General features: G+C 35.6%; 1 protein-coding gene across 3 annotated transcripts in view; it reads left to right on the forward strand.

Annotated features, from left to right (window-relative positions):
- GPSM2 (G protein signaling modulator 2) overlaps positions 1–17,810 on the forward strand; it is a 93,537-nt gene that overhangs the window by 49,964 nt on the left and 25,763 nt on the right. For all 3 annotated transcript variants that reach the window (XM_079899593.1, XM_079899594.1, XM_079899595.1), the window contains 8 exons: positions 3,222–3,443; positions 3,826–3,961; positions 4,318–4,460; positions 4,992–5,115; positions 5,231–5,346; positions 7,833–7,988; positions 9,109–9,217; positions 10,084–10,213. In XM_079899593.1, the coding sequence (XP_079755719.1) occupies positions 3,222–3,443; positions 3,826–3,961; positions 4,318–4,460; positions 4,992–5,115; positions 5,231–5,346; positions 7,833–7,988; positions 9,109–9,217; positions 10,084–10,213 (1,136 nt within the window). The remainder of the gene's footprint in view (positions 1–3,221; positions 3,444–3,825; positions 3,962–4,317; positions 4,461–4,991; positions 5,116–5,230; positions 5,347–7,832; positions 7,989–9,108; positions 9,218–10,083; positions 10,214–17,810) is intronic.

Consider the following 17,810-nt stretch of genomic DNA (forward strand, 5'->3'; position numbering starts at 1 on the left):
GGCCAGCAACCTAATCATCCTGAACTGATGGTTCTGGTGTGACTATTTCTCTACCTCTCCCTCGGTGAAATCATGTGCCATCATTAGTATTCCATTGTATGGTGGCATGTAATTTTTTTTAAACAATACTCTAGTGATGGGCATTTAAATTGTTGGTAGTTTTTTGCTGCTGTGACCATCCTTTTACATATATCCTTTTGAATTTGTGTACGTGTAGCTTTAAGATAAATTCCTAGCAGTGAAATTGCTCAATATATAATTTTTTTCCATAATTGGTATCATGCTTAAATTAAAATTTGTTAATAGAAAGAAAGCAATGTATTTTATATGTAAAAATATCTTTCCCAATTTTTTTCCCTATGATAATTCTTAGGAGTTCAGTGGTTTTAGTATTTAGACAAATAGAGGCAAGTAGTTCAGGTACTTTATCTAGTGAAAATAAAACCACATTTTTACATATTAATCTTTTGCTGACTCATTTCTCTTCACACATGCAATACACCAGTAACCTCATAAAACCTTAAACAAAAAAAATCTTTTTTTTTAACTCTTTCATCTTCAAAAATACAGTTCCAAATGGCAGTTGTCACTTGTGAAAGACAAAAATAGGCTTTTTAAATTTGAAATGACCTATAAAGAAAAATAAATACAGCAGTTTAAGGTTTCCAGTAAACTGATTTATATTTCCACGTGCTTTAGCTCTCCCCCCACCCCCGCCCCCTAGTCTAATGTTGAAGCAAAATGTTAAAAAGAGGTTAACTTGCGTTATTTTACTTTGACCCATAAAGTGAGGGTGAAGTCACTAATCTAACTGTGAACAAACAGTAGCCTTTGGCTAAATCACCTGAATTATTAGAAAAAGATACCTGGGTGTAAAACTTAAAAATTACCTGTCAGAGATGACTGCTTTCATCTGCTTATTCTGAGCCAGAAGTCTGCTCTGAACCTTTGTTAATTGGCTCTATTAATCTTAGTCCAGACTTTTCATTTAGCTTCACCTGGTTCATCTTCCACTTTTACAATTCCATTTTAATTTATGACTCTAAGGAAACTTGAAGTTTTATAGACTAAAAGACAGCACCTGAAGAAACATATTAATTGACCTGCTACTAAAAATACAAAGTGTAATCATATTTGAATGAGTTTAGGGTGAGTGGTGGTTTAACTCATTTCCTGTTAAAGCAGTGATACTCAACCTGCCTTGTACATTGGAATTACTTGGGGGCTTTTTTTTTTTTTTTTTTTTTTTTTGCGGTATGTGGGCCTCTCACTGCCGTGGCCTCTCCTGTTGTGGAGCACAGGCTCCGGACGCGCAGGCTCAGTGGCCATGGCTCACGGGCCCAGCGGCTCCGCGGCATGTGGGATCTCCCCGGACCGGGGCACGAACCCATGTCCCCTGCGTCGGCAGGCGGACCCCCAACCACTGTGCCACCAGGGAAGCCCACTTGGGGGCTTTTAAACAATACTGGGGACAGACCTCACGCCCAAGGGAGTGGGACCCAGCATGGAGTTTTAAAAAATGCTCCATGTGAGCTCTGCTGCTGTGCAGCCAGGATCAAGAACCACCACTCTGGTAGAGTTGCTCAAAGCCAATTGTAGTAAGGAATAATTTAGTGCTGCTCCAAAAATTAAAATGCTTGATGAGCTAAATCAGAGTCTTCCAAAGGATGGTGTTATACCACTGGTGGTACATAAGGTAATTTTACTCGCTTTTTTATTTTAATACTTCCGTATTTGTTTCGAGGTGCATTAGAAAATGAATGTAAGTATCACATCAAACTCACAGTTTTGTAGATACTGCTTTGGATGAAACTAGATTTTTTTTTTTCACGGCATGTGCCAATTTAAAGGAATTTGCCAAATTTTAGAAACACATTTAAGTGAATGATTATGTAGTACATAGACGTGGCAGAAATCATAAAAATGTTGAAGAAACACAATGGCAACTTTGGTGAAGGGCATCTACTAAAGGTTAGGATTAGAATCGGAAGTAATGGTGCTTTTTCTCCTAGATATATTTATAGTAACTTAATTTTTCTGGCTTTTAAAATTCAGTGACAGACTTTGAGAATTAGAATTTCTGCAGATCTTTAAATCATTGCTTCCTAACATAAAGTTTCTTAACACTTAGTTCTTTCATAGAAGTGTACCTTGTGCATCAAGATATTTTGCTCCTCTGCTTTTCTAAGGTATAGGTGATCCTATGGTGATAAGACGGGGAAGGGGGTGGTGGTGTGTGTGTGCTCGTGCACGTGCATGGACACGAGTATGAGATAGGGATGTGTGGTAGGAGGGGTTGATGGACAGGTTGAGTAGGTCACCTGCATACCTGGATAGAGAAGAATATTAGTTACAGGACTTCACCTCCCACAGGCACCCCTATTCTCCCCAGACTCTCAGAAAGTCTGTAAGTCTGCCACAGTTCAGAACAGTTTAGGAAAAACTACTAGATTCTCTCATTGGTAAAGTAGGTTGCTCTGGGTGAGGCAAGTAAAATGAGCTCCGTCGATGAAAAAATTAATCAGTGGATCTAAGAAAGAAATGGAAAATTTTATTTAAGCCAAATTGAAGATTGTAACCCGGGAACACCTCTCAGAAAACTCCGAGAATTGTTCTGCCTGTTTGAGTTATGTACGTTTTTGAGACAGAGGGCTGTACATTAGATGACTTATTATTGACATTTTACACAATCCAGATTTACACGTACTAAGCAAGTAATGGGTCAACAAAGCAAGTAGTGGGTCATGGGGTCATCGTGGCCCCTTAAAGATTAAGAAGGAAGGTTATCTCCTAAGGAGTTGTGACCCTTGATGAGATTAAGAAGGAATGTTGTCTCCTAAAGATGTCTGGTTAATGCAGATGTGCAATACACAATAAAGGGGAGGAAGGAGGCCAAATGGTCAAAGAAAAATTTTATGTTTAAATTTTTCTCATCTTGCCATAAAACACGAATTTTATTTCATCAGCTCCATATAGAGGTCTTTAGCTATCATATAAAAAAGACCTCTGTAGCTGAGAGACATTTGAATAGGCAAATAAGCTTTTGCTATAAATAATAGTTTCCTCTTTTATCAATAATGTATATATACTTCAATGATAGAGGCTGCTGTTGTAAGCAAGAGTAGCCACAGTCCACATTTAAATTATATTACTGGAAGTTAAAACACTGTGGTGCATTTGTAATGTAATCTTGTAAATGTCTGTCCTATATAATTTTATAGAATGGAAGCTTCTTGCCTAGAACTGGCGTTGGAAGGGGAGCGTCTGTGTAAATCAGGAGACTGCCGTGCTGGTGTGTCCTTCTTTGAAGCTGCAGTTCAAGTTGGAACTGAAGACCTAAAAACACTTAGCGCTATTTACAGCCAGCTGGGCAATGCTTATTTCTATTTGCATGATTATGCCAAAGCATTAGAATACCATCATCATGATTTAACTCTTGCAAGGTAATTAATTTAAGCTGAATTCTCCCTAGATTAACTGTCACTTGAAAACACATTTTCATTCAATTAAAAAAACTAACAATTCAGTACATTTAGTGAGTTCTAATTTATTAGCATTGAATTTTAAAACTAATCTTTAGGCTGAACACAGTTTAATTAAGTAAATGAATAGTAGTGAAATGATGCTAGAGTTTAATTAAATGAATGAAAACTAATTAAATTTAAATACAGAAATGTAAGTTTAAGATTTTTATTTAAAGAAGGTTTCAAGGCTAATGGGTCTTTCTTACCTTAAGCATGTCAACTGTTCTCTAGGGAAAACTGTATTCTGGCTGCTTTATATTTTAACACACCATTTGCTTTTTTTCTTTTTTTTTCACCCCAGGACTATTGGAGACCAATTGGGGGAAGCTAAAGCTAGTGGTAATCTGGGAAACACCTTAAAGGTTCTTGGGAATTTTGATGAAGCTGTAGTTTGTTGTCAGCGACACCTAGATATTTCCAGAGAGCTTAACGACAAGGTAATAAGGAAACATTAGATGGTAGGCCAAATGTTTTCATTGAAATTGCTTTGTGTTTTAATCCTATTTAATTATACTGTAGTTTATCTAAAAGTTAATACCAAAAAAAAAGTATTTGTAGAAAAATGGAAGAAAAAGAGAAACATAATGAAAAATTTTTAATAGATGAGAAAAAAGAAATAACGAGAGGTCCTTCTTTCATAGGTAGTCATGTGTTTGGTTCTGTATGGATAGCTAATGTAAACATTTCTTTCTCTTGACCGTAATGTCAAGGATCTCATGAATAAATATATGTGATAGCATTATAATACCTGGCCTCTGATTTCAAATTGTAAACTGCTGTTATCTTCATCTAGGTGGGAGAAGCAAGAGCACTTTACAATCTCGGAAATGTGTATCACGCCAAAGGGAAAAGTTTTGGCTGCCCTGGTCCTCAGGACGTAGGAGAATTTCCAGAAGAAGTAAGAAACGCTCTGCAGGCAGCCGTGGATTATTATGAGTGAGTAGCATCAGCAGTCATGTGGCCCACCCAAGCCAGTAGTAAGTTTTTAAGTTTGGCAAAGGTTTTAAAATCATAGACTAGTAAGTAAAATAAACCATCAAATCATTGCCAAAATGTTATAGTGTTGTATTAGAAGTAATCCCCTCCCTCCCCAGGAAAACTTTCATTTAAACTGCAGACCAGTGCCACTTAATGGCACAAACAAGAAGCATCAATAGTTAGTCTAAGTTATTTGGAGTAAACTTAGTCTTTTATCAGTAGAATTTCATAGAACTGTTTAGCTATAGGGGTTCTAAGTTTAACTCTGTCCTGGACTCTGGGCAGAAACCTACCTGAATGGTTGAGTAAAATGTTCCCAATTATTTCCTGTAATCACCCTCCAGCATAGCTATATCTTTTAAATGTGGCACATTATGATTGTAAGCTTATTTAAATATTCTTTTCCTGATAAAGAGTTTAGATTTGTAAATAAAGTCAATAAATGTTTTTCTCAAACTCATTTTTTCACGACTTTTTATTATCACTTAGGGAAAACCTATCACTAGTGACTGCTTTGGGCGACCGAGCAGCCCAAGGACGTGCCTTTGGCAATCTTGGAAACACGCATTACCTCCTTGGCAACTTCAGGGATGCAGTTATAGCTCATGAGCAGGTATGATGCAAGGCTTTGGAGCCAGGTCGTTTTCTCCATCAGTGTTTTGAACAGTGATTAGATTATTCTTTAGTTTTATTATATAGTTACATCTAATTAAAATTTTCTGTTTCAGCGTCTCCTTATTGCAAAAGAATTTGGAGATAAAGCAGCTGAAAGAAGAGCATATAGCAACCTTGGAAATGCATATATATTTCTTGGTGAATTTGAAACAGCCTCTGAATACTATAGGTTAGTCTAATATTTCTGTAGATAAATGTAAAATGGGTAGTTATGCAATCCAAAGAATCATAGGCTTTGGGTTTAAACCTTTCTTGCTGCATACAAGCAGCAGAACCTTGGGCTTTCTAAGTCTCAGTCTTCTTATCTGTAATGGAAGATATCAATACTTGGCTTTTGGAATTGTTATGAGGATTGAATGAAAGAATATATTAAGCACTTATTTAGCACAGTACCTGGCACACGGTGCTCAATACATATCATTGTACCTAAGATTTAATAGCAGCAGTATGGCCCCTTTATATTTTTATTAGCTTTTATCTTTAAAACATTATTTTAAATGAGATTCTAAACATTTAAAATCCTTTAAACCTGTTTAGCATGTATGGTGTGTATAGTTATATGCTCCCACACCACCACCACCAGTTACGGCTTTGCAGAGAGGCCACAAGAAAGCTTGGTAACAAATAGATGCCCTAGTTTCCTCCAGTGATGACTGAATTTCCCGCCATCATCCTACCATCTTATCGAGCAGTTATCCTCCCACCCTCTGCCCAGCTTTGATCCTTGCTGTAAGCTGAGGCCCCCGTTCACTTACTCGAGGAGTTAGTACTCCCAGCTTCTTCTGTGGCAGGGTCTCTTTAATCTATCTGTAGACTTGAAGCATACATGATAGCAATGTTTAAACTGCTTCATATTGCCTGCCCTGTGCTTTCTAGATTATTCAGAGTTTTCTCTAATTAGTGGGAACTGAAGGCCCATACAGACCTTAGGCAGAAGCCAGTTTGACTGAACCAAAGACACAGTCTTGATTGATTTATATTTTATTGTTGAAAAATCCATGAGAGAGTTCTGGAAAGTTCATCATCTAAAAAAAAAGGTAAAATTGCTTTAGGTCCATCTAAAAAACTAGAATGTCATCCCATCCTCCTTTAAACTTCAACTAACGGTTGATATTTGTTGGTTGACTAGTTATGACTAGTTAGATGTGAAATATCCTTCCAAATAAAGTACATCACTATACAAGGAGCGTATGTTTTGATTTTAAATACAAAAGTTTCTTATATTTTAAATCCAAAACACATAGAAAAGTCTTAATAAATGATGTACTTATATTAAATACTGAAAAGTTCTGTAATAAAGTGGATGGTGGCTGTCTGACTAAAGAAGCATGAGTATAAAGTAATGAAATTTACCCCTGCCCCACACACCCACAAACAGGTAGAACTCAGAACTTTACACATATTCCAAAAATATTGATTAAAAATATTTTTGGAACTCTTCTTTGGAAGTGTTTTCAGGGCCATACAAGAAAACTCTCTTAACATTATAGATCCATAATAGAAAGGACTGAAAGCAGTAGTTTGGTAAACCTACTTTAGTAATTGAGTTTGGTTCCGGAAAGACTTCCAACCATTTACAAATTAGCTGTACTCTCAAAGAATAACAGCGTGCCAGAAAGGGTTGTGCCACAGGGCCGGAAGCAATTCCAAAAGTCTTCCAAAAGTGTTTGAGAGGGCAGGCAATGTTAGAACAAGCGGGTAGCCTCCCAAGGTAACAGCTTTAAAGGTATCATCATTAAACATATAATTTCAGGTTTGTTTGCTTAAAAAAAACTATCACATTATCATATAGTTATAAATGATATGAAGTATTTATACTGTTTGGCAGAAATTATAGGAAAGAGTCATTTAAATTACTGGATCCAAAAAGCATCTGTAGATTTAACACGGATGATAATAATAACAAAACATATTAACATTTATTAGCATCTATTGTGAGCAAGATGCTATTCTAAGCACGTTATATATACTAATTCATTTAATCCTCACAAACCCCTGTGAGGTGTTTTCCCCATTTTATGTAAAAGGAAATTAGTGAATAGAGAGGGTGAGTGACCTGCCCCAGTCACAGAGCTACTAACTGACAAAGTTGGGATTTGAACCCAGTCAGCCTAGCTCTAGGGTCCATGCTCTTAATTGCTACACTAGCTTCTCATTGATTTCACAAGGTAGAATTTGGTTAATATTTAAATGTAGCATTTAATATTTTTCATGAATCAGTGACTAATGGCCTATACATAACAATTTTAACTAAGTATTTTCAATTTTGACAAAATGTAAAGGCAACAGTATGATTGAAAAGAGAGGGTATGTGGACAAACTTAACTTTACGTTATTGCACTGCAACAGCGAAAGTGTTTTTTTAATGTTAAAAATACTGTGTTAATCTTCAGAGGCACTTGATCTCATGCATCTGTTCTCCTTTTCTCTGGGGAATTAATAGGACTCCTACATTTATTCTAAAAGTCTGGATTTGCTTTTTGTGTTTCAAGGACATCTTTTCATTTTATCTAGAAGTAATAGAGAAAATATGGGATATTAGGATCTAAAACAGATTTACTTTAAAGGCAGGAGGAAAAGTGAGTTTTATTTTATGGTTATTGTAGCCAATATAGTTATAATAGCCATTATGTAAGAATTAATTTCTTTTTTCAGAAAGACACTACTATTGGCTCGACAGCTTAAAGACAGAGCTGTAGAAGCACAGTCTTGCTACAGTCTTGGAAACACATATACTTTACTTCAAGACTATGAAAAGGCCATTGACTATCATCTAAAGCACTTAGCAATTGCTCAAGAGCTAAATGATAGGTAAGTTATATACCTTTTTACTATAGTTATGATAAAATATAGATACATTGTTGAATCCCTAGAATATTTCCTTTAAATTTCTTTTTTGTTTCCTTTGTTTTCTTTTTAATTCCTTTTTAAGGTATTTCCTCTGTTTCAGTAACATCCTCTGTATGTTACTGTTTGAAGGGCTGGAGAGGATTAGAATGGTTTCATATAACCTTGAACCAAGATCAGTAAATAGGTCACAAACTCAATTGCCTGCAAAGGCCCTCCTGACTAGATCAGTGTGAAAATTGTAGTGAAATTAATAGGCCCAACAGTGTTAAGGGGACAGCTGCTATTCAATTCCAGCTAAGTGTTGCCTGGAAGGAATGAGGATCCAGAGCCGCCTCTTTTTTCAAGAGAAGCTGCGAGTCCTGAGTTTCATATAAAATCTTCTGATTTTTAAATGTTGATGTTTAATTCTTCCTTTTTTTAAAAAACTGTATGAAGAAACAATATCTGTGCAGGACTTTAGTCTTTGATGTTTGCTTTAGTAGGATAGATTTTTATCTCAGTATGAAGAACTCTGTACAGTTATTCAAAATGAAGTATGCTACCTCAAGAGGTGAGTTCTCTCTTCCTCATGGTGTTCAAATACAGACTGAAAGATTATAGACTGAATCCTGGTAAGGATGCCATGAAAAGAAAATGGGGTAGTTGAACTGCAAGACCTATCCCTGAGACTTTATTTATAATATACTGCATGTTTAAAAAGGATGTTTTCCATTTTAAAACTTGACTCTGAGTTCATTATTATGTGGTTTTTCTAATACAGTCGTCCCTTGATATCTGCAGGGGTTTGGTTCTAGGATCCCTATGGATACCAAAAGCCATGGAAGCTCAGGTCTCTTATGTAAAATGGTGTAGTACAGTTGGCTGTATCCGGGGGGTTTCTCAGATAACGGTTGAATCCATGGATGTGGAACCTGAAGCAGGCCAACTGTATGTCTCTAGTATTATGATAGTTTGTTCTTTATAAGAAAGACCAAATAAATCCAAAGCATTGTTTATGCCTTTAATTACTACTAGATAGATTTTATTCTTCACACAGACCTCCTTTCAGATAACTGCATGTTAGCTTTGAATTATTTTGTAGAATTGGTGAAGGAAGAGCATGTTGGAGCTTAGGAAATGCATACACAGCTCTAGGAAATCATGATCAAGCGATGCATTTTGCTGAAAAGCACTTGGAAATTTCAAGAGAGGTATGAAACTAAAAAATTGTTATCTGTGCTATTGCGATTCACAGATCTGCAGCCCTATTATTTCTCTAGAATGCTCCTATATGGCTGAGTAATAAATTTAATTATATATTGTTCTCTTGGCATAAGAACTGCACAGAGCATTTTGAGATACAGATCAGGGGTATGTTTGCACTGGCCTTGATGTAGGAAGACAGGAAGGAAGGGCTGAGCATGGAGGAATGGGAGAATTACTAACATGTGCCTCCACTGTCCCCCCATCTCTACGTGGAAAAGTAGCATGATATGAAAGGAAGAACATGGCTCCTAGAATCAAGGACTGGTTCCTGTTACAGTTCTGCCATTTGCTGGCTATTTGAGCTTGGAAACTTTTCTGAGCATCATTTCTCTCATCTGTAAAATGAGAATAATAATAATATCTGCTTTGCAAATTGTTATACAGATTAGAGATAAAGTATATATAAAAGTACCTAGTATAATGTCTAGTGCTAGCTTAATAAACACTGTTACTATAGGATGGAAATACAGTATTCTAAGGAAATTGTATTCATGTGATGCCAAGTTAACGTGTCACAGAGTAACCTACTTTATTATTTAAGGTGATCATAGAGATTAAGAGCAATCTAATATTTAGAGAATTAAGGAATTGGCAGAATGTAATTATCTGTCCTCTTGTCATATTTTAGTCGCTTTTCTTCTTTAAAATACTATTAATGAAAAAACACATTTCATTCATAGTATTATAATTTTAAAATAACTATTTTCATCTCTCTAGTTTCTTCCAGTTTTAGGTTGACAACATTTTCAACTAATCTTCACCATTCTTTACTTTAAATACTACTCTAAAGTATAAATGCTTATGGTTGTAGGTTGGGGATAGAAGTGGTGAACTAACAGCACAACTCAATCTCTCAGATCTTCAAATGGTTCTTGGGCTGAGCTACAGCACAAACAATTCAATGATGTCTGAAAATATTGAAGTTGATAACAGTTTGCATGGTAAGTATTAGGTCTTCAAAACCCAATTTCTTTATCCTCAAGATTTACATTTAAGTTACTTATCTCATGTTTACCATATCCAGAGAGATATATAACGTAGGAAGCTCAACTATTATACTTTTTTGCTTTACCACTGTCCCATTAATTTATCAGTATGGAATACAGTATTTTATAGCTTTTATCATGAACTTAGAAATGGTAAAGGTATAACTATTTTGTTTAAATATTTTTTAAATACATTTAAATTCTGTATCTCTAGGCTCACTCAAAAATTTATAAATGTGAAGATGTGAAAATTAAAACATTTTACTGTTTAACCTCTTTGTTTCAAATGTCTTTACGTATTTGATTTTTGTTTAGCTTTTATTCCCCCCGTTTCATTTCTAAGGGGGAATCTCTTAGGATTTTTTATTTTTTTAATTCAGAAAACCCAGAAATTTTCTTTAGGTGCTGATTTGGTTTTGACATTGCTATAAGAAAAAAATATGCTATAATGTCTCTGTTTCAAGTGAAAAAAAAACACCTACTGTTGATTAAAAAAATAAAAAGGAACAAAAAGTAGAACCACATTTTTGGATACCATCTATATGTAACTCTATGTGAGATCCATTTTAAAGATCCAGACAAGGCTTAAAAAATTCTTAGTCTGAAAAAAAATTACTGACACAGACAGATGTTTTGAACTTGAAAGTCAGTGAAAAATCTAGCTTTTATCTTCCCAATATCCTCCTTTAACCCATACAAAGAAAGGGAAGAGGAAAAAGAAATTAGTGGCTAGTCATCTAAGACTTTGAAAGAACATTTAATTGAAAAATGATATTGAAGTATGAACAGTATAGTAAACTGGACCATGTACTTTGTAATTGAATAATGGGCTAAAAGGTTTTCCTGTGTTTAATTTTCAAGTTGGTTAAGTTGTAATAGCTCTCATATTTTAACAAATTATCACTTGTCCTCGTGGACCGCTCTAGCTATAGACCTATTCCTTTGTTTCCCTTTACAACAAAACTTGAAAATAACATCACTGTTCCTTGTCTTTACTTCCTCACCTCCCATTCTCTCTTCAAACCACTGGACTCTGGCTTTGGCCCCATGATGATACTAAAACCTTTTCAAGGTTACCAGAGAACTCCAATTTACCAAATACGTTGATCAGTTTTAGATGTCCGCATATTTGATTTCTCAGCAATATTTCCTGTAGCTGATCATTCCCTCCTCATAGTGCTTTGTTCGTTTGGCCTCCAGGATCACCCTCTTTCTGGCTTACCTCCACCTCACTGGCCACTCTGTCTTCATAACTCCCCTCTCTTCCTCATCTTTCCAATCCTTGACATTTGTAGTACCTGGGGTTCTGTTGCTGGACCTCTTCTCCCTTCCCTCTTCCCTCTCTCCTTCTCTATCTTCTGTCCATCCATATCCTTCCTCCTGATTTTATCCTTTTTCCTCTTATCCTACACTCTAGATCAGTGCTTCTAATAGAACTTTCTGTGAAGATGGAAATGTTCTGTATCTGTGCTGTCCAGTATAGTAGCCTCTAGCCATATGTGACTGTTGAGCACTTGAAATGTGGCCAATGCAAAAAGAAGTGAATTTTTAAATATTATTTAATTTTAATTAAAGTTTTAAAAGCCACATGTGGCTAGTGGCTACTATATCAGACAGCACAACTCTAGATGATTTCATTCAGTCGGTTGGCTTTTATATGATCTATATGCTGATGATTTTCAAATTGGTATTTCCAGTCATAATTTCTCTCTTGAGTTAGAGTTTCATATGTTTAACATTTCCACTTGAATATCTAATTGGCATCTAAAACTTAACACATCCAAAATGGATCAATTGTTTTTTTCTCCCCAAACACGTTCTTGCTTTAGTCTGCCCTGTCTCAGGAAATGGTACCATGATTCACACCAGTGTTCAGGCCAAAAACCTAAGGGCCATCCTTGTTCCCTTTCTCCCACCCACTCCTACATCCAACATATCAGAAACCCTACCTTCAAAATACATCCCTAATCTCTCTTACAATGTACACTGCAACAATCTTAGTACAAGCTGCCAACATCTCCCAGCAGAGCATTAGCCTTGCAACTGTTTCTTTTGTTTCCGCTGTTGATCCCTCACACTGACTTCCACAGGGCAGCCAGAGTGCTTTTTTAAAATATGAATCAAGTCATGTCATTTCTCTGCTCAGAACCCTCCAGTGACTTCCCATCATACCTGGAACCAAATCTTCAGTCCTCCTCGTGGCTAAAAGGCCCTGTAATCCGGGCCCAGACTGCTTTATCATTTCCTCCCACACCCCCTGCTCACTTTGGCTCCATGAAGACAGGTATTTTTTGGTCTGTTAGGTTCATTGCTATATCCCTAGTGCCTGGAAAAATCTGCTGGCTAAAGGAACTGCAAGAAAACTTGTATAGGGACTTCTCTGGCAGTCCAGTGGTTAAGACTCCATGCTTCCACTGCAGGGGGGGCACGGGTTCAAGCCCTAGTCGGGGAATGAAAATCCCGCATGCCATGTGGTGCAGCCAAAAGAAACAAGAAAACTTGTATATTTCTGGTGTTGGCTCAGGGTGGAGGAAAGGAGTCTCCCATAAGAATCTGAATTCATAAGCCTGTCTACACACTGGTTTGGAATTTGATTTATTCTATCTGCACACTATAAGAAAGCCCAATCCATTAAAGTGCTTTTGAAAGCACTTTAGAAATACTAAAGTAGAAATACTCCTAGGGACTTAGCAGAAGTAAGATCAAATGTTTTCTGGAGGTAAGCAAGCCATCCTTTATCCAGGCCTATAAAGACTCACAACAACAACAATAACAAAATTACCAAATACCTAAAGAAACAAGCCAAAAGGAGTAAGAAAACAAACAAAAGCAAAATCAGGTCACCAAGATCTTCAGGGTATAAAATGACTATGATTAAATGTTTACAGGAATAACAGAATTAAAACAAAGGAATAACAAAAATGATCATGCAGATTTGAAAAAAATAATAATAGCTAACAATTATTGAGTGCTTACTATGTGCGCAGGCAGTGATTTGCCTGTTTTAACTGATTTAATCCTAACAACTCTAGGAGGCAGGAGAGGTTAAGTAAATTTCCTGGGGTTACCTTTTTAAGTGGTAGAGATGGGAGTTCAACCTAGTCAGTCTGGCTTCAGAGTCCGTCTTAGCTGATACTTCTAGCTTAATGTGATTTTAATGTACCTCTCAGTAATTGATAGGTAAAAATCAGGAGTCAGATATCAGTAATAATATAGAGGATTTGACCAGCACAATTAATGGGCTTGATGTGTTTTCAAATTGTGTGTTTGACCCATTTAATGAGTTATAAAATCAATCTCAGGTGTTGCAACTAACATTAAATACATACACACCCACATACATACATGTTAATGCGGTTATCATACATAATAAGGGCAAGTACTGTTGTGTGGAGATTTTGTTCTACATTTAAGTGTATTCAGGGTTGCAATGCAAATGTGTTTTTTTTTTTTTTTTTTTTTTTTTTGGCGGTACGCGGGCCTCTCACTGTTGTGGCCTCTCCCGTTGCATAGCACAGGCTCCAGACGCGCAGGCTCAGCGGCCATGGCTCACGGGCCCAGCCGCTCCGCGACATGTGGGATCCTCCCGGACCGGGGCACGAACCCGCGTCCCCTGCATTGGCAGGCGGACTCTCAACCACTGCGCCACCAGGGGAGCCCACAAATGTATTTTTTAAAGTTATAGTGGATCTACATTATTATGTTAGTTTCAGGTGTACAACATAGTGATTCAAAATTTTTATAGATTATATTCCATTTAAAGTTATTATAAAACATTGGCTATATTCCCTGTGTTGTACAGTATATCCTTGCATGTTATTCGTTTTATACATTGTAGTTTGTACCTCTTAATACCCTACTCCTATCTTGCCCCTCTCCTTTTCTCTTTCCCCACTGATAACCATTAGTTTCTTGCCTGTATCTGTGAGTCTGTTTCTGTTTTCTCATTTTTATTCGTTTTATTTTTTTAGATTCCAAATGTATTTCTTAATGTGAGTCACAGTTAAAAATATGGGTCACACTGATTTAATGGACATACAGAATACTGTGTCAAGCAACTAATCAATTCACATTCTTTTAAAACATTCATGAAACAGGTCCAAAAATTTGACCACATGCCAAACCAACAAATTTGAAGGAATCTGTATCACATAGATTTCATGCCCTGAGCACAGTGCAGTTCAGTTAGAAATTAACAAGAAGATAATGTATAAAACATATTCATTGGAAAATACACACTTCTAAGTAACTTATGGTATGATTTAAGAAGAAATCATAAATAAAATTAGAAAATGACTTAGGACTGAATTATAATTTATGTGATACAACTTACATTAGTTCTTAGAGCAAAATTTATATTGTATCATATTTTAAAAGGAAAGAGACTCAGTGACCTAAGTATCCAGCTTTTAAAAAGTTAAAAACAAAACAAAAAACTCAAAAGAAAGTAGAAGGCAAGAAATAATAGCAGAAATTAATGAATTTAAAACGAAGATTCAATAGAGAAAATTTTTAAAAACCCAAATTTGGTTCTTTAAAAAGACTAACAAATCTACAGCAAGATTATTTGAGGAAAAAAAAAGAGAGAGAAAAGGGGATATAATGTAGATGCAGCAGACATTAAAAAGATGAGATTATCCTGAATAATTTTATTTGAAAACCTAAGAGAAATGGACAATTTCTAGAAAAGCAGCTTACCAAAATTGAATCTAGAAAAATCTAATGGTAGAATGTAATGTGAATGGATGGCATCTCTAATGCCTAGAACCATAGGGAAATTTGATGAGTCATTTAAAATCTTTCCACTGAGAAAATACCTGGCCAAGGTGATTTTACAAGTGTGATCTACCAAACGTTTAAGAAACTTGATTCCAACCTTCCATAAAATTTTATAGGTAACTAGAAAAGTGGGAACACTTTATCAGTCTTTCTGAGACTAGTATATCCTTGATATCCAAACTAGACAAGAACAGTATGTACAAGAAAGGAAAATTACAGGCAAATCTTTACTTATGAACATAGATGTAAAAATTTTAAACAAAATATTTGCAAACCAAACCCACAGTGTATTTAAAACAAATAAATAGGAATTCAAGTGGACTGAATATCAGGAAATCAATTAATATAATATACCAGTAAACATAGTAAAGGAGAAAATAGCTCAAATATCCAAATATATCATAATTCTATTAAATGTAAACATTCCATTTAAAGGACCAGGAGTATCAGATTGGTAAAAGAATAAAATCCAACTAAGCCTGAAAGTAAAAGGATTGAAAAAACATACCATGGAAAAACTGATCAAGAGAAAGCTGGTACAGCTGTACTAATATCAGATAAAATGTACTTTAAGTCAAAAGACTTTGTTAGAAATGAAGACAGTCACTTCACAATGGTTAAGAATTCAATTCACCAGGAAGATAAAAGCCTTAAATTTGTATGTATCTAGCAAGCCTAATAACAAAGCTTCAGTGTACATAAAGCAAAACTGACTAAACTAAAAGGAGAAATGGGAAAATCCAGAACCATAAGGGGAAATCTAAACACATTTCTCTCAGGAATTGCGCCTATCAGAAAACTAAATATTTTAAAGGATGTCAGTTCTTCCCAAATTGATATAAATTCAGTGTGCTGCCAAGCAAATAATGGCAGTTTTTTTGTGGAATTTGACCAGGTCATTCATGAATGTATATGAAAGAAAAAAGGGCTAAGAACTCAAAGCCAAAACATTCCTGATGAAAAACAAGAGATGAGAAGTGCTTTCTCTACAGATATAAAGATTATAAAGCTACAGTAATGAAGACAGTGTGTTACTGGCATAGAGACAAATAGACCAATGGAATGGAATATAGAGTCTATATTTATAATCCTTGCATATATGGAAATTAATAGCACACAAAAATAAATTCTTGATGGATCAAGGATTTAAGTATGGAAGACAGATTTAGAGCAATAATTATGATCAGCCAGCTAACACTTGCTGAATGCTTACTACTTACCAGGCATTATACGGACCCCTTTACAGATGATGGTGCATTTGTCATCACACAGTGATCTATGAGGTAGGTATAGTTGTCCTATACAAATGAGAAAACCACAGAGAGGTAGTTGCCCAAGGTCATATCACAATGAGTGATTGGTCTGTTCAATCAGTATGCTGTACTACCTCTGAAAATAAAGGAGAATATCTTCATGATATCAGAGAGGGAAAGGATTTCTCAAAACACAAAAACAAACAAAAAACCCCACAAAAACAAAACCATTACGAAAAAGATTGACACTGAAATTAAGAACTTCATTTCATTAAAAGAAACTGTAAAGTGATAAAACACAAACTGAAAGGACATTTGCCACACAGATGATTAAAAAAGGATTTGTATCCTCAATTTATAAGAACTCCTATGAATTAAAAACAAGACAAATAACCTAACTAAAAGATAGGCAAAAGTGATGAACAGAAGAAACACAAATAGCCCATAAATATGTGAAAAGGTATTTAACTAATCAGGGAAAACCATAGTAAGGTAATATTGGTGGATGAGGTGGATGAAAATTAAAAGGCCTGATGACACCAGTATTGAAACAATACAGGTAATAGAAACTTTTATGCAGTGTTGATAGGAGTAGAAATTGGTGTATTCAAAAGAATAGTCTGGCAATATTCTGGTAGAGTTGAAGATGTACCAACCATATGATCTAGCAGTTCCACTCCCAGTTACACTCATCTGTTACCCAGACTGGAACAAAGCCTTGCTCATGTACACGAGGAGATATTTCCAAGAATTTCTGTAGTAATACTGCTTATAATGACAAATGATTGGAAGCAACCTAAATAGCTGTCACCAATAGAAAGGGTATATGCTTTCCTTGTCCTAAAATCGCAATGAAAATTAAACTACTCATACCAACGTGGATGAATCTCACAAACATGAGATTGCTCATAGAAAGCAAGTTAGAGAACATACACAGTATGTAATGTTATATAATAAGCTCCATTGCTTAGAGATATATACATATGTAATGAAAATATAAAAACTTAGGGAGGAAGAGGGAAGTTATAGGGGGAATTACAAAAGGGGGAGTTAATGTGTCAGTTGTGGTTTCTTTTTCTTTTTTTTTTTTTTGCTTCTCAAAGTTCTGTTTTACAAAGTAAGCAGCACATGATACACAATTTGACGAAATAATTTTCGGAGTTGGAAAAGTTACAGATTTTTGTGACAAGAAAACCCAGGGTAGGAACTACTTATGGAAAGAAGGCAATTTGTTGAGAAACTACGTTCCCTTACCCCACCCCCGTCAAGTAAAAATCTCAAAGAAAGGGACTGAAAGAGTAGCAACTGGAGAGGTTTACAGATTCACTTTGTACAAAATGAATGACTTTAGATTTCATTACTTTCTAGTGCATCCAGTTTCTTTAAGAAAAATTTTTTCTCTTTATGTGAAATAGCTAAGAATAAATGAAGTAAAAGGCTTGTTACAGATGATGACTCTTCACAAAAATTTATAGTCATAGTACAAATTACCTTCTCAGTGACTATGTTTTCCAGTTAAA

The sequence above is a fragment of the Stenella coeruleoalba genome, assembly GCF_951394435.1.
Source record: "Stenella coeruleoalba genome assembly, chromosome: 1".
NCBI lineage: Eukaryota > Metazoa > Chordata > Mammalia > Artiodactyla > Delphinidae > Stenella > Stenella coeruleoalba.